The 26,504-nt window shown below is 36.3% G+C and overlaps 1 protein-coding gene across 2 annotated transcripts in view; it reads left to right on the top strand.

Moving 5' to 3' along the window:
- The window catches only part of LOC105222105 (uncharacterized), a 170,758-nt gene that overhangs the window by 45,109 nt on the left and 99,145 nt on the right, over nt 1–26,504 (top strand). For both annotated transcript variants that reach the window (XM_049453959.1, XM_049453958.1), the window contains exon 2: nt 1,855–2,974. In XM_049453959.1, coding sequence (XP_049309916.1) covers nt 2,940–2,974 — 35 coding nt within the window. In that variant the 5' untranslated portion in view covers nt 1,855–2,939. The remainder of the gene's footprint in view (nt 1–1,854; nt 2,975–26,504) is intronic.

Genomic DNA, 26,504 nt, shown 5'->3' with positions numbered 1-26,504 from the left:
GGTGGTTGTTGACATTAAGAGCTTTCTCTCTTCGTATATGGGCCATTAGTCTACTTAGATAGCAGATGATTTTCGCTATCTTTCCTGCTAGATTTATACCCAGAAGGTTAATCTGGAGTCCACAGCTTGTTCTGTCCTTAGAATGTGCTTGTTCCTCAGCAGTAGGATTGGGCTTTAAAATGGACTTTTGTGTTGTTCCAATATAATTTCGATGACTATAAAGTAAAGTTGTTCAAGATAGCAGGTACTCTAAAGATATCAACTGAATATGAATGTAATAACAGTCACGAGTATCCGAGTGAACTGCACACTATGAACTCGCTCAAAAAGACCATCTGTTTCGCCAAGATAAGGTACCGCGTGACAAGTCATTGAAAACGATGAAAAAAATCCACTAATCGGGCTTCCAATTGCTCCCTTATCCAACGTAATATCCAGATCTGGTCCCCAGCGTCACTTTCATGTTCTCAGATCTCAAAAGAATAGTCGCTGGAAAGGAATTTTCGTCAAATGAAGAGGTGACCGCCGAAACTGAGGCCTCTTTTGAAGTAATGACAAACCGTACTACAAAAATGAGATCGAAAAAATGGAGGTTCGCTAGAAACAGTGTATCAGTCTTGAAGGGAACTATGTTGAATAAAAATAACGAATTTTGCCCAAAATTTTTGGTAGACAATGGATTTTTCTATTGACCTGTTAAACGTTTTGAAATTGCAGTTGATTTTTGCTGATTCTTGGACTTTTTTTTTTGTGTTTGACAACAATCTTCATCGCGTAATAGTTTCGATACCTTAACGTTTTTGACCACCGAAAAACGTTCTCTTCTTGTGCTAGCCACTTGTTGCATGTTCATTGAGCTAGTTGTATAGAAAAGTGTGGAATCGAAGGCATCTATTGTTCTATTCAATTAGTATAGCTTCAGCTGCTTCTATCAAATAAATGATGGCGTGAAATAGAGATTTAACTTACCATATTTCAAAGACACTATGCCTTATACCACAAAACCTTATTTGTGTTTTCATTTATAAAGAAAATGAGCTGTGTTTATTTTCCATTGTTTTCATAACCGAGTGAAATGGAAGCAATTTCGCTATACTGAGAGCTCAAATATCACTTATGACAATTAAATAGTACTATGGTATGAATATAAGTATGTATGTATGTATTTCAAAAAGAGCTTCAATGACATTTTTTTGGACTGAGTATACACTATCCTATATATACATAGATGTACACATTATACTATCACTAATGAGAATACTTGTAGAGAATATAAACGCGTTATAGCAGCCTTCAAACGCAACCCAACGCCAAGGGACCCAAGTCAGCGCGTTTATTTACATGAAAAAATGAAAAGAAATTAATTGAAATGCTCAAAGTTTATCATTAAACACAGATGAATTGTTGAAAATGAAATAAAGGCATCTTTGAAATGTAATGAAAGAGATGCCACGTAATTAATTTGAGCGTACACACACACGCGAGATTCGCACATCATCATTTCGGTGTTTATGTTGGCATAAACACTTCATTTACAGATGGCGTATGAAAAGAAATATATAAATATATATATATATAAATGTGTGTGAGTGTGTGTATGCCTGCCTGCTTTTTGAAAAATATCGAATTTCCCACAATAAATCACAGCGCATAGCAAACGCCTTGTGCTGACTGCCAGCCATGCCGCGCTACACTGCGCGCGCCTTTCGCGCTTTCCTCCTCTCTCTGCCAGCATCAGTTTCAATTACACTCTGGAAAAGCAAAAATTACAAAAAATAATAAAACAATATGTGAATTTTTCTGTTTTGAGTTTTTTTCTTATGCTTCCTCTTCTTCTTTTCGTGTTATTTACAGAGTCACTACAAACGCGACGCAGCGCGCAGACAACTGCAACGAGACACGACGCGCCTGACCGCTTGGAAGGCGCACAAAGGCACAAACAAGTGTTTTCATGCGCGCGCGTAGCCAAGAAAGTCAAAGAAATTCGAGTCATAGCCACAAAGTGTTGCGGACCGGGGTGCGCCGTGTAACCAAATAAAGACGCAGTCAAAATATATAACACTTTTTTACTGCGCATGCAAAAAAAGAAGTTTATAATAATAAGCAAATAAATCGCATGAAGCGCGCCTGCCGACCGCATAGTCCCTGCAAGTAGAAACGCAGTCTACCAACTCGCTGTTGGTTATTGCTGAATTTGATACTGTGAGGCAGCTAGTGCGTGCGTGAGTGCGCGTTTACTTGCGGCAAACGCCCCACTCTCCAAACGCGGACGAGCGCGCGGCGCGTTAATCACGCGCAAACACATGAAATTCAACTAAAGTAATTTGTACTTGAAAAAATCGCGCAAGTGAAATCCGTGAAATTGAATTCGTGCCTATCAGCGGAAAGATGCTGGAGCGGCGACGCGCGAAAAGCAACCGCGAGTGTTGAGAATGAAAACAGTTGAACTCACCGCCAACAGATACAACAGCGACTGCGGCTGTGGTTGTTATAAAGAAAAGCAAATTTCATAATTCGCCTTGTGGCTATGACTGGCCGCTACAACAACAACAGTAACAACAATAAATGTTATAGTTGCGCTTCTTACAACGAAGAACAGCAGCGCAGCCCATTAGACGCGGCGGAAATTTAGTAGCAAAGCAATTTTTCCACATCTTTTTGGTGTTGTTGGCGTTTTTGCGCTCACTAATCGATCGCGCGCACACACAACGAAAAATCGGAAAGCTATAAAAACAAAAAACAAAACAAAAACGAAAAAGAAAAAGAACGAAACGAAATCTTAATAAAAAAGCATAGAAATTGAGAGAATTGAATTGGTAGCGGCGCATAATTGCCTGAAACGGCCGACTCGACCGGAAAATCAAGCAGGCACTGAGGCGTACAGCAGCCCTAGCAGCAGCAGCAGCACCAGCAGCGTTAGTAGCGTTAGCTCCAGCACGATGTTGGCCGGCATAAGGAAGCGTCTGGCGCGCAAGTAAGTACCCTATGCAATTCTAATGTACAAACGCACACACACACACATGCACAGTGTTAGACATAATCAGATTTTATACATTTGGTGTTCAGAATTACATTTGCTGCTCTGGGAAATCCATTAACGGGCCGCCAAGTACTCACAAAAACACGAAAATTAAAGGAAATGAATTAGCACTAAGTTTATAACCTCGGCTGCATTTAAATGATGGCAAGTGCAGCGCACTTTAGGTGGTGAAAATTTACATTTCATTTTTTCTTCGCAAAATTATGTAAGAAATAATGCTTTGTGTACGCTATCACCAAAAAACAGCGCCGACTTGGCAGCCCAGCATGAATTAAGCCAAATTTATTACCCATTTACTGATTTAAACTGTATTCTAGTGGATCCGTTCTGCATTGACCACAACAAATGCTAGTCAGAAGCTGCAAGGTCTGGGCTATGAGGCCTTGAGACAAAACTTCCCAACCGCTGTTTATTGTAATAGCTTTTAAACGATCTTGCAGCATTAGGCCGAGCATTGTTGTGATGAAAAAATATTGCCTCGTTTCTAGTCGCAATTTCCGTGCAATTTTCAGCAATGAGTTCTTGAGTTGTCGTCTGTAGCAATCGCGATTATCGGTTTCATCCAGTTTCAGAAGCTCATAATACTGCACAACCTTCTAATGCCCCAAATATAGAGCATTATCTGAGAATCAATGATATTTGGCTGAATGGCCAATTTTCACATATGATTTTTTGCGTTAGGCGTTGTCGTAATGGATCCATTTTTACCACCATCCGCTGCAAAAAGTGCTTCTTTTGAGGTCTTCCCCTTCCTTTGCTTCCACCGCCCGGTACTGAATTGAAAAAATTCAAGGCTGGAGTGTTCCTTCCATCCGGGCAACGTGACGAGAGGTGGTCTGTGTCGACCTTCCTTTCAAGAGTCTTTAACAAGTTTTGGGGCATGGCTCGATAAGACTTTCTATGCGATATTAAGCAGGCTTAAACCACGGTAATTGGCGATTGCAGGATCCCTCTTTTTGTCAATTGGGCAGAGCACACTTAGGATCCAATCGCCGGGTTGCTTTCATCTGATCTTATCTTGTAAAGAAGCTTATGCATGCATCTTGTCAGTAGTTAGGAAAAACAATATTGTTTGTTCTGAAGATCTTTTCATCTTCGATAACTCATTTTTTAATAATTTTTATTTTCTTATTCTCAAGAAACTTCCTACTTCACTTAGGAGTATTACTCGTACCAACGGATATTAGACTTAATCAATATTAATATTAAAGAATGAAAAATCCCAATATTATTATTGCCCTCTGCTCAACTTCACCTGAAAAGCATACATGAACTTTCAGTGGCTATACTAAGATCTTTCTTTCTTTCTTCATGCTGAAAGTTCATTATACTCGTAGTGTACAGTAGTGTACTTGGTTCAAGATGGTCTCATAACTCAAATACTACAGTAGTCTATAAATAAAGCTTATTGGAACACCAATACTCGTTACCTTCTTTGAAACTATATGCATTAGCGTAAATCTTGTTCAACCAATTTCTACGACACGATTAAGTTACTGGAAGTCCTATTTGACGATTCTCTTCGTGTAAAATAATACAGCTATATCCATGTTAGGTCCTACCAACAATTTAGCCTTCTGTCAATTAACTTACTGGAATTTGGATGTAAAATTTCCTCTAAACTGCTCGCTATATTTATATACTCTCTTCGAATCTTATTATCAAGCTATATAATATATACATATTGGCTAAGAAATTTTAGATCAGCAAAGCGATGACTTTAACAGTCCAAGGATGAATAAATGTTAAAGATCTGTCGTTTCAGCATTTTTTTCAAAATATTCCTTAGTCGTCGCTAGAGTTCCCGACGAAGTTTTCTTTCCATCTCTACGATAGTCCATTTTACGTATGTATTATATGTACATTCCATTTATTTCCGGACAAAGACTGGAACACATCAGTGCTTATCAAATTTATTGGGGGAATATTTTCCGCAACTACAATAATAATAATAATGAAGCTCTTATTGTTATGAAGCTAGGTGGGTAAAGTGTATGTCTGACGACGTCCCCGACGCCTTTAGGAGGCCGATTTTGAAGCCAACTCTCTGAACTTGAAGTTCCTCAGTACAGAAAGTTTTATCTGTGCAGCCTTTGTAACGTTGTCAAGAAACCCTCCATCGATAGTTGCGTTTATTTTCCTGTAAAAAGCCTTGCATTCGCATGGAAAGTGTTTTATAGTCTCCTCTTCTACTACCTCCTGACAGCCTCTACAATAGTCCTTATATAGTGTCTACCAATTAAGCAGTGACCTGCTAATACTCCTACTAGAGTTCTAATGTCATTCCTCTCGAATTTTAATATTCGGCATGTGCGGCCCATATCACAACGTGCTTGTTGAACAAGTTAGGGATTTACTACACCAATGCTCAGCTATATCTATAACATGTTTGTCGATTAAATATGTATCTACAAGTAGCATGTGGAATATAAATTTCGGAGTCTAAGTGTAGGGTGGGGCAAATGTCCTGGAACCCATTGCTGGTTTATCGTGAAATAGGATTTTAGATCCAGTAAGAGGTCGAGGCTTTATTTCAGTTTCTTTGACGAAAGTCCAAGAGACTTTAGTGATTTCAAAGCTGCATGGCTATCTGCATAATAGAAATATTCCAACTTGTGAGAAGGTTTTCTTTAATTGCTGTGATCCGCTGGAAAGACATTGCAGTGGTTTGATAGACGGAAGGCGAGCTTCGTATCAAATTTTGCTGAAAAGACAATATGTCTCACTCGATTATCTTTTTTGAGCCCATCCGTATAGATGCTTATCCCTGCGTCCCTGTCCTCCTTATCCCTTTCGCACTCTTCATTGGAAGGGAAGGCAGTATTGGGGACCGAATTTAATTTCAATTCTATAGGATTTCGAATATCCGTGGTATTGGGTCATCGGGAACTCCACTTTGTATGCTTTTTATATTTTCATGTAAATTTTACATTCTATTTTCAGCTTCCATTTAACAAGCAAACAGTAAATATACATAATATCGTGCTATTTTTGGAAATAGAATCTAGATTTTGAAAGACTTTCATAATCCATTTAACCGTTCGAAACCTGAAATTTGAAGCAGTTCTGCGTTCGTTCAATGAAATGAAATCAAGCGAGCTCAAGCCAATTAGCATCTACTTCATTTACAAATTGTACCGTTTCACGGTAGTTTTGCGGAAAGCAATTAAAATTCAAATTAATGTAATTAAAGCATAACTGTAAGCGCAAATATTCGCCAAAAAAAGAGAGGAATGTATATGGCATATCACTATTGCCTTTGGGAATACGATTATGCGATTGTATGACGCAGGCGTGTCTACCAATAAAACAAAGCAAAAACACACACATGCAAATGTATGGTATGCATATAAAAGGGAATCATTAGCACGTGTCCTCATGGCTGCTCTTGTTACGATTTATTGTATTTATTTTGGGCTTATAACTGTAAACATTGTGTTCGAGTTTTACGTAATAAATGTGTAAAGCTCACACGCATTAAATGTATGTTTGTGATATTTGAATGTAACCGTAGTTCAATATATAGTATGTGCATACAGATATCCTTTAGAGCCTGTAGGAATAATATGCAGAGTTTCAAAGTAATTTTATATTTGAAAAAAAAAAAAATCACTTTATTTATGTTTTCTTATAATTTCTAAACATATGACAACCTTTTAACATTTGATTTTGGAAGCTATTTTTCATTTGGGAATATTTTTTTTAATTTTCAAACATCTGGAAACCCTTAAAAAGAATTATTTTACAAAACTTCTCTAAACATAAAACCTCAAAAAAGTGGCAACACTTCTCAAAAATATTTTCAACTGTAAGCACAATCCAACATTTTTTAAATATAAAAGTTCAAAAATGTGGCAACACTTCTCAAAAATATTTTCGGTTGCCAGCAGAACCCATTATACATTATGTCAATATTTGGTAATAAGTGGAGTGATTTTATTACAAATATTGAACAGGTGGCAACACTTTTGCACTAAATTTTGTAATAATAATAAAGGTGATAAGCGGCTTCAGATTTTGTAGACTGGCTAATCACATTTCTTTTAAATATATTTTACAACATTTGTATAAATATAAAAATTTAAAAAGGTGGCAACGTTTTAAAAAAATATTTTCAACTGTACGCACAAGCCAAAAATATCATAACTTTATATTGAAGTGATTTTTTTTAATTAAAAAATTTGAACAGGTGGCAACACTATTTGAAAAAAAATTTGTAATAGTTATAAAGACGATAAGCTTCCTTCAGATTTCCTCGACTGGATAATCACATGCCCTTTTTGTCTTTTAATTTAGACTTACTGCTTTCGGTCAGGTGGCAACCTTTATAATTCTTTCCATTCCTCAATTTTACTACTGAATTTATACCGTTCTACCTTTAGAAATTACTGAAAAATTTAGATTATACTGTACTACACTCCATTGATTATTTGACGAAATAATTTTCTCGAGAATTCTGTGATAATTCTATTTTTTTTTTGGAAGTTGGCGGCTCCAACACGAAAATGATTGCCCGCGCAATTCAAAACTAATTTAATCAAAACAGTATATGACAAAAATACTAATCCGACTTTGTGTTGAAAGCAAACTACTCAAAGAACTAGTTAAAGGGTCAGTAGTTTCCGGGTAATATTCTCGATAACTAGTCTCAAAAGAGAGACAGTTTTTTTAATTGTGTGTGCAATAAAAAGTAAATAGTTGGAAATTTTCAAATAGAAAACTTGATCAGTAATTATAAAGCAACTACGGCGGCAACTACTTCAAAAGTAACTATTTTTGTAACTACTTTTAAAGTAAGGAGTTCAGTAACTAAATCAAAAATAAGAAAATAGTTTGAAACTTGAGGATACAAAACATTTTCAGTAATGTTAAAGCAACTGGTTCGACAACTACTTCAAAAGTAACTATTTTGTAACTACTTTTGAAGTAAGTAGTTTAGTTACTAGTTCTAAAATAACCTTTATGTAACTAGTCTGAAAATAAAAATACTTTGCTATTTACGCATTAAAAATCCACTTAGCTAAACTAAAATTAATTAATTTATCCTTAAACACGAAGAAGTTGTTTTAACTTCTTCAATTTTACAGTTCTCACGCCCTCAATTTTAACTTCAACGCCCTACAGGGAACAATTAAAGTACGCGTACTATTAACATAAAAGTATTGTTGAACTCCTGCTTATCACAGTGGTGAAAACCTATCACACATTTCATATTCCCTTAAAAACTATTTTAACCGTTATTCATATATATTCGTACCCAACAAATGTGCGCCAATAATGAAAATGTTACTAGATTTGCATGACAAAAGGTAATTGAGTGTTTGAATGGTGAAGAGACAGGCGAAGCGGGTCAAAAATTGTGGGGAAGCAATGAGTACAAAAGTTTCAACCCACTGTACGAGTCCAATGATGGAAATAAGTACAAATATGTACTTGTAACGGGTGATTTTTTTGATGTTAGGATTTTCATGCATTAGTATTTGACAGATCACGTGGGATTTCAGACATGGTGTCAAAGAGAAAGATGCTCAGTATGCTTTGACATTTCATCATGAATAGACTTACTAACGAGCAACGCTTGCAAATCATTGAATTTTATTACCAAAATCAGTGTTCGGTTCGAAATGTGTTTCGCGCGCGTGTTTTGTTCAGCGATGAGGCTCATTTCTGGTTGAATGGCTACGTAAATAAGCAAAATTGCCGCATTTGGGGTGAAGAGCAACCAGAAGCCGTTCAAGAACTGCCCATGCATCCCGAAAAATGCACTGTTTGGTGTGGTTTGTACGCTGGTGGAATCATTGGACCGTATTTTTTCAAAGATGCTGTTGGACGCAACGTTACGGTGAATGGCGATCGCTATCGTTCGATGCTAACAAACTTTTTGTTGCCAAAAATGGAAGAACTGAACTTGGTTGACATGTGGTTTCAACAAGATGGCGCTACATGCCACACAGCTCGCGATTCTATGGCCATTTTGAGGGAAAACTTCGGACAACAATTCATCTCAAGAAATGGACCCGTAAGTTGGCCACCAAGATCATGCGATTTAACGCCTTTAGACTATTTTTTGTGGGGCTACGTCAAGTCTAAAGTCTACAGAAATAAGCCAGCAACTATTCCAGCTTTGGAAGACAACATTTCCGAAGAAATTCGGGCTATTCCGGCCGAAATGCTCGAAAAAGTTGCCCAAAATTGGACTTTCCGAATGGACCACCTAAGACGCAGCCGCGGTCAACATTTAAATGAAATTATCTTCAAAAAGTAAATGTCATGAACCAATCTAACGTTTCAAATAAAGAACCGATGAGATTTTGCAAATTTTATGCGTTTTTTTTTTTAAAAAGTTATCAAGCTCTTAAAAAATCACCCTTTATAAACATACACACATGCATTTATACCTGTATATGTGTTTTTGTTCTGTATATTATATATATATATATATATATGTATGTATGTGGAAATTTTCTTCATTTACTCACACTCATTTGCCACTTTTTTATTAGTTACATTTCATTACAGCAATTGTTGTTGTTGTTGCTGTTGTTTTTCTGCTTGTTGTATTTCCTTTGGGTAGGTTAGGGCCACAAATTATGAGTTGAGGCAGAAATTTATTGCTTCAGTGAATAAAATTTAACATTTCACCTGGGTCACGTACTCACAAATCTACGTGTAGAGTCGTAATAAAAGAGAAAACAACAAAAAAGTACACGCAACCGGGGCGCACACATGTCACTGGCGTTATCAGTGGCGTAAGCGTGTAAATTCCCTGCAGTGAAATGGGCTAGTCGTAATCTAATAGTCAGCCAACTTACATACTTGCAACTAGTATGTAATTCACGCTGGGTGATTTCTCTTGAAATGTAAAGTGCCAGTTTTTCAGCGAAAATATACTAATCTCGTACTACTTCCTAAAATACTGAGACATATTTGGTGTAATTATTATTATAATAATAATGAATTTTAATATTATGAACTGTTGGCAAAAAATAGAAAGAACTAGAATGCTAAAAGTCAAAAGTCCGAGGACGTTCTTTTTCCGTCTCCACCAGAGTTGATTTGACGTACATATGTACTACTGTGATCAAATTGAAAGGTGAAATTTCAAAGTAATCCCCTCTCGCTGCAATACACTTATGCCAACGAATTTTCCAGTCATTATAGCACTTGGAAAAATGCTCCGTCCTGATGGTCAACAGAGCCTTCTTCGATTCAGCTTTGAGTCGAAACGGTGTCCCTGGAGTAGTCATGTGAATTTTCTAAATAGCCAAAAGTTACCCGAATGTAAATCAGGCGAATGCGCTGGTTCCAGCACAATATTGTTGAAAATGTGCCGAAATAATCACAAATAACCAATTCAGTATGAGATGGTTCATTATCGTACTTCTTTGTTCAATAAATTCAGATATAGTAAAAATCGAAGAATTCAGTTTTAGAGCCTCACAAAACGACCCGTATCTCAAATACGAATGAATATTTGACCGTGAAATTTATAGATGTTACTAACAGCACTACCAACTTACAGAAAGATTCGAACAACACGCGAAGTACAAATTAAAAATCCTTTCAATTTTATCACAGTATACGTCATTTATGTACGTTTACGTTTATTTGGACAAGGACTGAGAACACATCTGTATTCATCAAATATTTTTCAGGGAATATTTTTCGCCACTACAATAATAATAACAATGAAGCTGTTATGGTTATGAAGGTAGGTAGGTAGAGTGTCTGTCTTACGACGTACTTAGACCTTTAGGCGGCCCACTGTGAAACCACCTCTCTGAACTTGAATATCCTCAGTTAAGAAAGTTTTATCTGTGCATTCTCTGAAACGTCGTCAAGAAACCCTCGATCGATAGTTGTGATTATTTTCCTAAAAAATATTCTAATACTCTATATATACTATATACATATGATATATACTTTATTGTGTCTTCAACGTTCCCTTCGAGATGTTACAAACTTCGTGGGAAACTTAATATAATTTGTTGAGGGTATAAAAATGATAAAATCCTAATACTGCTATTCAGATACTGTGAGCATCTAGACTTATAGACTTAAAAGAGTTTTACGAAAACATTGAAAAACTGTGATGGAAAAATCCTTTTCATGAGATATTCTATATATAGAGTTATTTCCGAAGACGTCAATCACTCTTAAATCAATATTAAAATTACGATAGCCATATAGAATTATTGTAAGATTATTTGGTCTAAAAATACATGGCACCGATTCACCGTATCTTCCTTATACTACTAATGATAATACTTTACTTTTCGGTAGCCTTTAAGGAGTTCATTTGTGAGTTAAAAATGATTGATTTCTGAATTTTGCATATAATTATATTTATGTAAAGATATGAAACTGTAAGAATGTATTTGTAAGAAATTTTGAGGGTCGGTGAGAAAAACTTCTCCGAAACGGATGGACCGATCGATTTCTTTATCACACGACCAGCTTATAAATATGACTTATCATATAATGATCGAAGGAAAAATATTTTTGTTTATGATTTCGATTTTTTTACTCACTCTAAAGTATAATTGTCTTCATAAAAACGACTTTTGACTAAAATCAGAATTTGAGCAGTACCTTGATCATTAGGAATACATGTCTTCTGTTATAATACACTTTTTTGGCTTTGGATTCACGATAATTTTAAGCAGAATAAACCTTCCTTAACGCCAGACACCCTTCTCGGAGGTTCTGTTTGAGATCAGCTTTATTAAACTCCGTAATTGAACTTAATCGATAATACAAGTGGTTTGTGTTTTTCTTAAATGAGTACCAGAAGTACATCGGACCATAATTTTCTATTATAACGTTCACTACGTTCCAAAGACTGTTTTTTCCTACTATTCACTATACTACTATATTCATACCTTTTAAAAGATTATGTTTCATGAGGTATGTATTGTTCGGTTTCGTCCGAAGTTATGCTTTCTCTACTTGTTACTCGCCACTCAAATGGTTCACTGTGGGATATGTACATACATATGTATGTAAGTATCTACCCATGTTTACCAAGCACTCGCGCACAGCGAAACAGTCAAATAGTGTAAAACACACATAAATTTGATAGAGACCATTCCCTTTGCGGCGCTTACAGCGATAAACCGCAAACAATAATTTTAAATTTATTTCCTCTATTTGTGTTTTTTAACTCAACAGACAATTCAATTGCACAGCGTTAACGCCTATTTACTTGCACTGGCGCTTACACACCTATTATTTGAACTTTTTTTGAGGCTTGGTTTATTTGCTTTATGGGAAATCAGTTAAAAATAAAATCTTTAGTATGTACTTATTTATTATTTAGTCGATCCTAACAGTGATCTCACTTGAAAACTTTACAGCCGGTCCGTTGTGGCACCAAGAACTTCTAAAAAATGGATCCTAAGGACTCTTATAACGCGACAAAGCGCTTTTAGCCTATCCAAAAGTTGTTAAGGCGGCTAATATCAGTTTCAGCTATGTCCTCTGGTTCGCCGAATGTAAGACTGCATGGAAGTTTTCACTATAGTCTTGCAAAGGCTGGGCAATAAAGGAAAAAGTGCCTGGATATATCCGCCTCACCATCCTTCATACAACTCTTGCAACTAGCGTCCTACAAAATATTTAGACTTACCGCATGATTGTCTTTTGGACAATGTCCAGTAAGACCCCTAGAATTGCGGCAAAAATGAATTTCACTAAGCGCAAGTAGTCCAGAAGGTCTCACATGTTCTGCCCTAGGCCAAAAATATCTCGCAGCCGTACAAGATCTGGGCATGGACCAGAGCCTGTTAAGCGTATGAGAAGTCTATTGGTCAAGTAGAGTTCCAACTTGGTCCTATTCGGAAGTTCCGAAAAGAACAGGACTTCGTCTTTATCAACGATACATCTAAGACAAGGCTCAGCAAAACGAGTCTGATGATGAAGTAAATAGCTTGATACTATTTCTAGTAAGAACAGATACTCCTTTACCAACACAGTTACTCTACTCAGCATTAGTATTGTCACTTTGCTCTCGGAGTGAATGCTCATCTCACTGAAAGGGGCTGCACTTCGTAGCAGTACGTCTACCGCCTTCTTAAAAGCAGCCACTTGTGCTTGAAAAACGCTACAGTGGTCTGATAGCCTGAAGCTAAGATTTTCGGAGAGCTTCTTACAACAAACTCCCACTGCAACCTTCGCTTCTAGCTTCGTTCGATCCGTGAAAAAGCTCACTGCGTCTCTTCTAAAGCGACTCCTCATCGTCCACATATTTCTCGTCGCTATGTGAGCAGAGAAAATCCGCCAGGAGTAGGCTCCGTGACGCAGTAATCCAAGTTTTAAGAAATGCAGTTTAAGGAATAAGAAACTTCGGCGTGTCCTTGTTTGGACCTCTTCATATAGCTAGCTTCCATGAGCCTTTAAGCGCTCTTCGCAGCAATAAACCAGCTTTTTATGTGGTTACTTATGTTTGTTTACTGTTATTGTTGTCTTTAAATGATTGACTGCCTATCCTATCACTCCGTTAGTTGTTAGTAAAAACTTTACGTTTTCTCACGTACTAAATTCTATGGGAAAGATCTGTGTACTCAGTCATTAGTGTGTCGAGTCGAAAGGCTTCGGTGTTTTATGTTACAACATCTTAGAGAGTGTTTTTTAAGCAATAACCACGCTTGCTGTTGCTACTTTTAATGTTCCTTCTTTTATGCATTTTCCAACACTTAACAATTATTTATCATTTGTCTTTCACTTTTTTGTGCCGCGGGCATAAACGAGTCTTCAGTTCATATTTTCTCCACTATTTGACTCAACTTGCCTTCGTTTACTAATTGCATTGTTGTCCTCTCTATCTCACTCACACTTTCTCTCCTACTTCGTAGAATGCATGGAAGTATGCCTTCTAAATTTTTCATCTCCCGTTCGGAATTTTTTTATTTCTCGTCTTATTGCTGGATTTCTATGGCCACTTAGTCTGGCTATTGTCTTAAGACAATATGCGCTTTGTTCTGCATTTTTTCCGATCGACTCGTACGTCGTGGTTCGGTCATAAAAGCTCATTATGCTCAACAGTTTTATGGGAATGCTTATGTAATATTGGTAGTAATTATGCACCATTAAAATACGTTTAAGAATCATTAATTAGACTATTTAACAGCTCGAAATTGTGTTTAACTTTATGACCGTTGATTGGATGTTGTATTGTTCCATAAATACCGTACTCTCAAGTTGCAGCTATTAAAAAGTTAATTCATGTTTTCTCTGTTGGAATTAAAAAAAAAAATCGTTTTTGTGTCGTTGATTTCTTAAAATTTTGTTATTTGCCCAAATAATATATATCTTCTAAATAGTTCTTCTTCTTCTTTATAGGCGTAAAAACCGCTTACGTGGTTATAGCCAAGTTATCTTTTTATTGGGGGGTCTTGTTTTTTAGTGGCGGGTCCGAAACTCATCTCACAACACTGGGGAGAGATGATTCGCCTTCTCACCTTAACTCGCCTTCAAACGGATGTTTTTTGGCTACCCAGAAGATACTATGACCGAAAGTTGTGAACTGCTTGAGCTATATGTAAAAGAATCGTTTCTGGCCACTCCCAAGTGAATGGCGCTCAGAGAACTTTCCTCACTTGCGTAAACTTCTACACATGGCTTCATACTCCTTTCTTTTCCAAATAGCTACTGCTATTTTAATTGCCGTGGTAGCTTTGCGCTCCTACTAACTGTAGATTAATAAAAAATATATAAAAATACCTTTTCCTCCATTTATTCACCTGTTACTCAGATTTCTTCAATAGTTACAGTGATTGTATTCTGAGGTCAAAAACACAGGTCTATCTAGAAATGCTTTCTCATTTTTCCTAACTGAGCTGTTAAGGTTATTCTTGACCTATTATTTTCGAAACTGTAATATGAGTCCACCTTCATAGAATACTAATAAACAAGAGGAGAGTAGTCACAAGACGCCTTCGTATCTGATAAAACCATTCGAGGTTTTTTTTATTGCAGATAGGGAAATTGAAAGGCAGACTAAACCGCATATCTTATATAGAAATACTGTGGGTAAGGAATGATAGAAAACAGACGCAGAAAATTCGATACAAATAAAAATCAATAGATTTTAGCAAAAGCTCGGTAAATGATAAATAATTGTTTTTAATTCGCTTTTTAATTCCAATCTACTACTTTCTAATCGTGTTCCTGAATATTATTAATAGCGTGTGCAACTACACCACACAACTTCGCCGCCACTAACTTTTAACATGAAGAGGTTAAAAATTTAGTAATAAAATAAATAAGTGAAATTTATATGGCATCATTGCGAAAGCCAAAAAAATACATGTATTAATTAAAACCCACAGCAAATTGATAAGCTGTGGCTGGTGAATAAAAATTAATTAATTTTTTAAATAACTCTTTTTTTCTATTTTTTGCAAGACCAGTTAGCGGATTGCATAAATTACTTAAATACGGTGTGAAATAATAATTAATAACTCAAATACAATACACATATGATTAAACATGAGTGTGTACATGTGTGTACTCTCGAAATCGCGTGCAACACCACACTTTCAAAGCAACTTGTAGCCGACAGATCGAAGCAACCAGCTCATAATCGGCTTTAATTATTTTAGTTGTTCACTAAAGAGGCCCATGGCTAAGCCTTTCGGAATTTTTTTATTTCTCGTCTTATTGCTGGATTTCTATGGCCACTTGTGCAGCCATTTAGTCTGGCTATTGTCTTAAGACAATATGCGCTTTGTTCTGCATTTTTTCCGATCGACACGTACTTCGTGGTTCGGTCATAAAAGTTCATTATGCTCGACAGTTTTATGGGAATGCTTATGTAATATTGGTAGTAATTATGCACCATTAAAATGCGTTTAAGAATCATTAATTAGACTATTTAACAGCTCGAAATTGTGTTCAACTTTATGACCGTTGATTGGATGTTGCATTGTTCCATAAATACCGTACTCTCAAGTTGCAGCTATTAAAAAGTTAATTCATGTTTTCTCTACTGGAATAAAAAAAAAATGTTTTTTGTGTCGTTGATTTCTTAAAATTTTGTTATTTGCCTAAATAATATAGATTTTCTAAATAGTTCTTCTTCTTCTTTATAGGCATAAAAACCGCTTACGTGGTTATAGTAAAGTTATCTTTTCATTGGGGGGTCTTGGTTTTTAGTGGCGGGTCCAAAACTCATCTCACAACATTGAGGAAAGATGATGCGCCTTCTCACCTTAACTCGCCTTCAAACGGACGTTTTTTGGCTACCCAGAGGATACTAAGACCGGAACTTGTGAACTGCTTGAGCTATACATATGTAAAAGAATCGTTTCTGGCCACTCCCAAATGAATGGCGCTCAGAGAACTTTCTTCACTTGCGTAAAATTCTACACATGGCTCCATACTCCTTTCTTTTCCAAATAGCTACTGCTAATTTAATTGCCGTGGTAGCTATGCGCTCCTACTAACTGAAGAATAATAAAAAATATATAAAAATATCTCTTACTACATTTATTCACTTGTTATTCAGATTTCATCAATAGTTACAGTGATTGTATTCTGAGGTCAAAAAACAAAGGTCTGTCGTATTCATAGTATAATCTTTACTAGAAATGCCTTCTCATTTTTCCCTAACTGAGGCTGTTAAGGTTATTCTTTACCTATTATTTTCGAAACTGTAATATGAGTCCACCTTCATAGAATACTAATAAACAAGAGGAGAGTAGTCACAAGACGCCTTCGTATCTGATAAAACCATTCGAGGTTTTTTTATTGCGCCATTTTTAAAATAATATTGTACATTTTTATAAGAATATTGTACATTCATATGTGCAACATGGCATGAAGATTGTTGAAGAAAAAAACAAATTGTTTTCAAATAAATATATTACAGTTACAGAATTGATATTTATTATTTTGGAAGCATAATTTATTGTTTTTTTTTTGCTTTTAATTGCAATCTACTACTTTTTAATCGTATTCATGAATATTATTAATAGCCTATGCAACTACACCACACATTTTCGCCGCCACAAACATTTAATATGAAAACTTAATAATTTAGTAATAAAATAAATAAGTGAAATTTATATGGCATCATTGCGAAAGCCAAAAAAATACATGTATTAATTAAAACCCACAGCAAATTGATAAGCTGTAGCTGCTGAATAAAAATTAATTAATTTTTTAAATAACTCTTTTTTCCTATTTTTTGCAAGACCAGTTAGCGGATTGCACAAATTACTTAAATACGGTGTGAAATAATAATTAATAACTCAAATACAATTCACATATGATTAAACATGAGTGTGTACATGTGTATGCTTTTGAAATCGCATGCAACGCCACGCTTTCATTTCAAAGCAACTTGTAGCCGACAGATCGAAACAACCAACTCATAATCGGCTTTAATTATTTTAGTTGTTCACTAAAGCGGCTCATGGGTAAGCCTTTATTTGCATATATTTGTATATCTGTCTGCAATTTTGACTTGTATGCATGTCCATATACATTTTCGCATTTTCTTCCAATATCATTTTAATACGTAGTATATGCAAGTAAATGGGCGTCTATTGTACTATGTGTGCGTTAATTGAAAGCGCTTCAACTCGTTTTAATTGCGAATTACGCATTTAACTGCTAACTAAAAAGGCAAATCGTACTTCATTGAATTGTTAAGTAAATCGTAAAATTACAAAATTGGTGGCCAATGCATATTTTCATACATGTATATACGAGTTTACTTAAATGTGTGCGTAAAGAATGCGATGGCGTGATGGAAGTGCCATGAGAAAACTTTATATATTACGATAATAGTTGCATAATTGTGGTCTTCTTCTTTATCGCCGTTTGTGCGGTTATAACCAAGTTTACAACAGCGAGCCAGTTGTTCCTCATTTTCGCCGTTTGACGCCAATTCTATATTCCAAGTGTAGCCAGGCCCGTCTCCACCCAGTCTTTCCAACAGAGTGAAGATCTTCCTCTTCCTTTGTTTCTCCTGGCGGGTGCTGCGTCGAATACTGTCAGAGCTGGAGTATTTTCATCCATTGGGACGACATGACCTAGCTCGCGTAGGGTCGCCGTATATCTCGTACAGCTCATGGTTCCATCAAATGCGATATTTACCGTTGCTAATGCGCAAAAGACCATAAATCTTCCGCAGAACCATTCTCTCGAAAACTTGTAATGCCGACTCAACAGATGTTGTCATCGTCCATGTCTATGCACCAAATAGCAGGACGGCAATGATGAGGGACTTGTAGAATTTGATCTTTATTCGTGAAGAGAGGACTTTACTTCTCAATTGCCTATTCAGTCCGCAGTAGCATCTGTTGGCAAGAGTTATTCTGTGTTGGATTTCAAGGCTAATATTGTGGTTGCTGCTGGTTCCAAGATAGACGGAATTAGCTATGACATAGTTATGACTGTCAACATTGACGTGGGAGCCAAGTCGCGAGGAGAAAGCAGAACTAACGGCGCGGATGTTAAGGTCAATGATATCAATATCATCGCAACTGTGCACTCTTGTGGAAGATTGTACCGTCTCTATTTAGCTCTGCAGCTGGAATTATTTTCTCCAGCAGTAGATTTAAAAATTCACACGATAGGGAGTCGCCTTGTCTGAAAACACGTTTGGTACCGTTTGGCCTGGAGAGGTCCTCCTCGATCCTTATGGAACTTTTGGTGTTGCTCAACGTCAGTTTACACAGCCGTGTTAGATTTTATGAGATACCAATTTCCGAGATAACGACATAAACACAGCTCCTTTCCGTTGTGATTATTATGTGTATCGATCCTCTTTTCATGGGTCTTTTCCAAGATTTGCAGCGCATGATGGAAATCTGGTCAGTTGTTGATTTCCTAGGCTGAATTAGTCCCGAAGTTTTTGAGATATCCATCCGAAATTTTGCACACGTCCTTTTCTTTCCAAGTAGCTGCTCATTTGTTGGAATCGTCGTTATCAGAGCACTATAGGATATGGCTGCCATACAAACCGAACGATCGGAAGCAAGGGCTTATATGGAGAGCTTTTTCATTTAATGAGATATCATCAAGAAATTTTGCATGAATTATTGTCTAAGACAACGCTGCAATCTACGAAGAAACTGATCAGATCGGGTCACTATAGCATATAGCTGCCATACAAACTGACCGATCAAACCAATAAATTGACAAAGAGTTGGAAATGCCTCTTGGCGCACATTTGGCAATTAAAGTGCATTTTTATGTTAGTGTGTATGTGTGAATATAAAGAAACACATGTATACATACATATATACATATATGTGTATATGTAGATATAAAAGAGGTATGTGTTCCAACGCATTTTGTATGCAATTACAACTTGACTAATTTCAGTTTTTAGTGTCTTTAACTTTTTATTATGATTAACGCGCACACAAACATCCTTTCATACATAAATAGTATATATGTACATACATGTAAATATGTATTTATGTATAAGCATTACAAGCTCATTTGTGCGACTTCGTGCAAGTAAATGCTCGTAAAGAAAAAAGTATTGTGTAATGACTTTCAGTTTTCAACCAAAATGAGTGCAATAGCAACAACTTTTTGGAGCATGCAAGGCAACCACTCTAGACATCCATGCACATATATCGTTATATTCTTATATTTTTTTGGTGTCTTCCGCGTCTTTTGACATTGAAAACCGCTTATTGCAATTTAACCTTTCCATTTTATCAGCTGCTTAGTTCATTGGCGACACCATTTCATTCCACTTTGTTGGTTTTTAGCTTTTTTCTTCGACGCGCATAAATATGTATGTTTAACGATGTGGCTATCAGCGCGCATAAATAAGTTTCGTTAAAAGCCACCTTTTGTTGTTAAAATAAATATAAATACAAAATAGCTGATAAAATTCCGCACGCAACACGCCTTTTTAGTCGCCAGTGCGCTTTTGGCGCGGCTTTGACGCACAGCTGCCGCTAAACTGTTCGCCAACTTGTTTAATTTAGTCCAAACCATGTGTTTTAACACACACACACCCAAACATGCGAATGCCACTAAAATTAGTTTGAGGCCTATTTGGGAACTTGTTTTCATTAATTAAGCCTATTGACGTGCGTGTGAAGCGGCTATCAGCTGCGCATGTATTTAAATAGCTTTGCATTTTTCTTCGTTCATTTTTGTTGTTAATTGTTGTTGTTTTGCCGCAACATTTCGCAAATACATACATATATGCCATTGTAATTTTAATGAGGCCTATTAGGCTATCTTTGATTATCATTAGCGGCATTTGCTTAAGCAGCATTGTATTTGTATTTAACTTTTGGTAGGTTTTAGTTAGCTTTTTAACTTACAAAAATTATTTGAATTTGTTCAGCTTTAAATATTGTATAACCGCGCATTTTTAGTGGAAAATATTTTTAAATTCTAAAATGTTTCCTTTTGAGATCTGTGAACACGAAATAGTCGTTGGAGGCAAGATCTGGAGGATATGGTGGATACGGAAGCAATTCGATGTTGGATTGATGGATTCTCACCATCGTTTCACTAACTTGTGACACGGTGAATTTTTTTTCTTCAAATGTGGCTGTTTTCCAGCGTTTTCGTTCTTCAAACGGTTCAATAACGCTATCTAATCGACGTTGATAGTCCTTCCTCTTTCAAGGTAGTTAATAAAAATTATTCCATATGTTTCCCAAAAAAAAGACCATAACTTTGCCAGCCTACTGTTGCGTCCTTCCACGCTTTGGAGCGGGTTCACGTGGTGTGGAAAGTAATGAATCCATGTTACATCCATCGCCACATATCGACGCCAAAACTTGGTTTTATTACGCTTAAAGATCTACAAACACTGGTCCGAATCATCAACTCGTCGTTGTTTTTGGTGCAAACTTTGCACAGAGCTTTCTCATACCCAAATATTCGTGAATGATATGATGTATACGTACATACTTGTACATAAAGATATCGTCCTTCGAATGCCTGCTATCTAGACTACTTCACTTTACGATTATACAAAGTATTTGTAGAGTTTGATTTTTTGGCGGTAACAATCTCTTTTGGTCGTCGACTGAGTTCACTACTATCGGTGCTCATTTTACCACGTCTAAACTTGGCTTGCCAATCTATGATGGTTGACTTAATGATCCGACAGATGTCGAATTTATACACGCACCTTTTGTAGGTTAGGACTAACTAAAAAGCATATTGAGTTAGTGCTAGTAGTGCCAGCTTTGAGTCAGGCTGTTATACATATACATATATGTTTATACATAAGTCTTTCTGTGCTTAGACCAATTTATTTAAAGCATGTACTCGAATTGGCCTAAAGACTAATATCATCAACTAACGAAGGGCTGAGTTTAGAATACGCCAAGATTTCAAGTATTAAATTCCGCTAGCACATCAATATTGATCAAAAGATTTCCCCAGTCCTGGAAACACTTTCCATAAGCAATTTTTGAATGGCCTTCAGCTCCTTCTGCGGATTTTGTTTTATCTCTTCGATCAACTGAAAAGAGATTTCCAGAGCGGCAATTTCAGTTTGGGGAACCAGAAAAATCACACGGAGCTAAATCTTGTAAATACGGTGGTTGATCGATGATATTCATTGCGTTTTTGGCTTTAAATTCGATCACAATCATACACTTAAAAAAAAATCAGCTAGAGCTCGTGCAAGAACACTTTTCATATCCAAAATATCCACCAAACCATTCGAACAGAATCGCGAGTAATGTCAAGCCCGCCGATTTTCAAACACCATATAGTACTTTACTTTTTTAATATTTTTATCATTTGAAGAGGTCCAGAACGAGGCATGGTTTCAACGATCTCTTGTTTTTGATAAAACTGAATCACAGTCAGGCTTCTTCAATATTCCCAAAGATTTCGAACACAAAATTTGATTAGAAGTACAAAATTTGAGACAAATTATAAATCGAAATTTGGTGGAAAAGAAATGACTAAAATTTTAGGTTAATTTAAACTTCTTTTTAAAAACGTCGAAATTTTTTCTTATGATCATTTGTCATTGTACGGACAATATCTTCGAGAGATCAGTGCTCATTGAACGGAGAATATCTTCTAGATATAAATCTTGTTTTAAGGAGAAGCATTGTCTGTACCAGTAGAGGAACCATTTTTTTTAGCGCCATCAGAGATCGTGTGTAACTCAAAAATATTTTTCTCCCTTCAAAAATGTTAATGTGTATTCTCAAAGTATGAATATACTGTATACTGTTAATAAAAACTGAGAAAGCTTTTTTTAATTTCCAAATATCGCCTTTTTACGCTGTCACACTAGGCCCTTAAAGCAATTTTCGAACTTTTCAATAATATTTTCGGTTTTACTTTTGCTTTCACATATTAGAACTCAGTCCCATCGAGTACATGGAGTTTTAGCAAGCATTATCTTGAAGTCTTAGCACGGAAAAAATCACTGAAGACCAGATCCGGGCATTACGTTGATTGCAGAAACAATTTGAACCCCAATTTACGCGATTTCTGTTTTTTTTTTTGACCTATCTACATGGTCTTGATTACGCAGCAATTTATTACTTTTTTAAATCGGGCCGATTTTCCATTTCTTCGTCGTAAAAACTTTCCACCAAACCTTAACACACGTGCTGTAATTGAAACTTTTGATGGATTTCTCTTTTTACAGTGATCTAAGACAGTTATTTCAAGCCACCTCTAAAAAAAACGTTATAAATACATAGGTAAGGTTAAATTGATCTGGTAGGCCAATAAGCCACGGATAGACCAGTTTAGTTCTTTACGATAACAGATGAAGTTCACTTGCTAAGTACGTATACAAGCGGAGTAGTCATCGTTTAGGATGCCTGCGCTTGACGCGAATTTTAACGATCTCAGTGTCGATACTTTCTCCAGTGTATCATACTGTGGGGAACCCAGATGTATGGGTTTCCCAATGTTGATGCTGTTTTCGGATGTTAGCCGTACACCATTCTTGGCAATCTCGTCCACTATTTCATTGCCCTCGTTGCCTTTGTGGCCTGGCACCCAGTAGAAGTGAAGTTGCTTGCTTCTGGCAACACTTTCCACTGCTGTCCTGCTTCCCAACACACTTCTGGCCGATAAGCGATACGTAGTATTGCCTGGGGGGGCAGGGGTGTGAATGAATTTTTAAGGAATTTCCGACAAATCTACGAGTCCTATAGAAAAACGTTGTATGGCAATATTGTAGCTGATGAAAAGATCTATAACTACAGACTACAGATACAGACTTTTCTCACATAACCTCAAAGTTTATGTGAAAAATTGGCATAACCCAGTTTTTGGGGTTTCATGAAATTTGATTTAAACTTACATTCTTATGAAAATATATACATATTATCTACACTGTCTTTTGTTAAAGATTGCTTGTTGCATTACAGAGTATTTTTTAAGAACTGTTGATGAACTTTGTTACCCTTTTCCCAGTAAACTAAAATTTAATAAATATTTTCTTAACAGCAACAATATATATATACATAATAAAGCTGCTATTTTACACCCGTATATCTACATATGCATACATATGTACATATATATGGTAAGAGTAAATTTCAACCGACCCCTGCATTAAACGCTCCAACAGAAATTTAAATATGCCTGTGCATACTGTAAAACCGCATAACAATGAACTTTTTGCATAAATAAATAATAGTAGATTTACATTAATGTTGCAACTTTATAACCGGCCACTTTTTGCGACTCACTGCGCCGTAATGTGTTGTGGGCAAAGTGTCAACCGAGTGGCAGCGATTTAACGAACTGCGGCTGAAGGGCTTCCTGTCGACTTCAAAGCAAAAAAGCGAAAAAACGAGAAAAAAGCGAAAAAAGCATTTAAAACAAAATATTGCAAAAAATAGACATTTGTGCGGGGCAAAAAACCTGTCGCTACGTGGCGACACTGCCGGTGACAGACCAGCAGGCAGCAATCCCTCAAATACCGCAAGCAACAAAAAACCTTAAGTTCCATGCAACTTAAACTCCGCATTTATTTATTGCTGTTATTGTTGTTGCTGGGGGCTTAGCCGGGTACAAAGTGTTAACATGACTTCCGTCCAAAAGCCGACAGGCGGCGGTGTCTTATGACCAAGCGGCTGTGATTCTTAAGAAACTGCAGACAAGTTGGAAAAAGACACCGAAAAACGACGGATTAAGCGCATGTGGCACGTGTTTGTTTCGGTGTAAATGTGCGCGTTTGTGTACCTGCGAGATTAAGGAATTTTGTAAAACCACAAAAAATTTTAAGAAATACAAGTATGTTAAGGTGTAATTATGCTCACAAGTGTATACATATACATATACATATTATATATTGTATGTACATATATTTATAAAAGGCATTTAAATGCGCAAGCTTTGCTGGTTATAACTCGCTTTGGTCAACTAAATTGTACAAACTCTTTAACAACTACACACAGAAAGGGCTCTCAACTTGCCAAATTTCTGTGTAGACACACCCTTTGAAGAATTCTTTAGAATTTGCTTGTATACTTGGCAGTTAACATTAACGATTTGAACACGATGACAAGGTGTCTTGTAATTTGATGAATAATTGTGCCGCATGAGGTAAGCTTGTTGAAGCTTCAACAGCTTGTGGTCTTTTAACTTAATATATTTCCACAAAACATGTGGAGAATATTATATTTCTCAGCTAAAAGATTAGAGGTTATGTGGGTTTTGAATGCCTATTTTCACCTCTTCTTTATATAATAAATGAATTTATTTATTTTAGCTTTGAGCAAATTTTCTTCTTCTTCATGTCGTAGGCACCGCTTAAGAAGTTATAGTCGAGTTGAGTTTGAGCATGCCAAAAAGACGATTTTTAGTAATACAGGGTAGGCCATTTAAAGTTGACCCATTTGTTTCTAAAAAAAAAAAGAACAAAAGAAAACAATTTTTTTTGTTCATTTCAAAAATAATTTATTTTGGTCCAAGGGGATTTGTTTCAGCTAATATTTAAAAATTAGATCGCGTAAATGGGCACCTTTAGCTTTGACAGCTAAATGCACTCTTTTTTCGACATTTTCCATGACTTTGGCCAATGTTTCGGATGATATGGCGGCTGTTTCACGTCGAATGTTGGCTTTCAGTTGAGCTAAGGTCTTTGGCTTATTAGCGTATACCTTGGATTTCCAATAAACCCCACAAATAAAAGTCTGGTGGCGTCAAATCTGGTGATCTCGGTGGCCAGTCAACATCACCATTTTTCGATATCAATCGCCCGGGGCGAATTAAGGCGTCGCGGATAATCAGCTGGGTTTAGTTTTTGTGCCATTTGAATTTTATATGGAAACATCTTCAAATCTTTATGAATTATGCGTCGGAGAGTGGTGCGAGAGATGTCTAATTCCTGAGAGCGGCGATAACTCGATGTCGATGGAGTCTCCTCAATACTGGCTCGTACATCTTCGATTGTTTCTTGAGAACGTATTGTGCGTTGTCTGGATGCATGACTGGCATTACTGAGATTACCGGTGTTCACAAATTTTTGCGTATAAAGACTTAATTGTGTTCTTAACTGGAGCACTTTTCACTTTATTTTTTTTGCGAAACGCACGTTGAGTTAACACAATTGAAAAGTTATTTTGAATATAAAGCTGAACAATTTCAGCGCGTTCTTTTGGAGTGTACTGTTCCATGGTATAAATTGTCTTCAAATGACGCTTCTAACGCGGTATGACATTAGCCGATTTGTCAGCGCTGTTAAAAGTTACAGCGTTGCCAGATGGGTCAACTTTAAATGGCCTACCCATTTCATGATTTTTCAGCCAAAATCAAAAAATCAAATTTCAACGGTTTATAGATGAGTATAGGTCGTAACTAATCGAAGTATTTGAAAAACAATTTTAATTTTTGTCAAAGTTGCAAAAAAAATATGATTTTAGGTATAATTTTTAACACAAATTGTCTTGGAAAAATAATTGCAATAAGAAAATAGCCTTTAATCCATCATGAGACCATGCTATTTAAAAGAACCATGAAAAATTTCCATAACATCGCTTGACTAGTGTCTGAGAAAGCCTGAACACCGACTTTAAAAACGATGTTTCGAGAAAACCACAATCAAAGATTGATGTAGCCGACCGGTCTAGCGTAGTGGGTCGCTCTTCCAAAGGTTCTATCTTCTACACTTTTATTGCGATTGCTTTGAAACTTTGGTAACATAATCTAGACATACCATAGTGTAAGAAAAATTTCAAATTTCCCCTTTAAATAGTATATGGATACATACTTGTATGATTTCCAAATGAAACGAACGTTCAATTAATTGTACAAATGTTTCTTGGTCATGGCTTTCTCCGATTGTCACTTATTCAAAATAAAAAAATTAGGATCCCAAAAATTATTTTCGTTATTTTGACTGCTTATATTGTCAACCTGCTGTTAGTGCATCCACATTTTAACTCAAAGGATAAACCTCACATAATGTGTGATCTAAGTAGAGTTACTTTTCTTTAAGGGTTTTTTTGATAGATCACGCGTGAGTCGTGTCAAGTTGTCATGT

Source organism: Bactrocera dorsalis, chromosome 3 (genome assembly GCF_023373825.1).
Source record: "Bactrocera dorsalis isolate Fly_Bdor chromosome 3, ASM2337382v1, whole genome shotgun sequence".
Taxonomy (NCBI): Eukaryota; Metazoa; Arthropoda; class Insecta; order Diptera; family Tephritidae; genus Bactrocera; species Bactrocera dorsalis.
The sequence above is the reverse complement of the archived record's forward strand: the minus strand, read 5'-3'. Positions and strand labels throughout refer to the sequence as shown.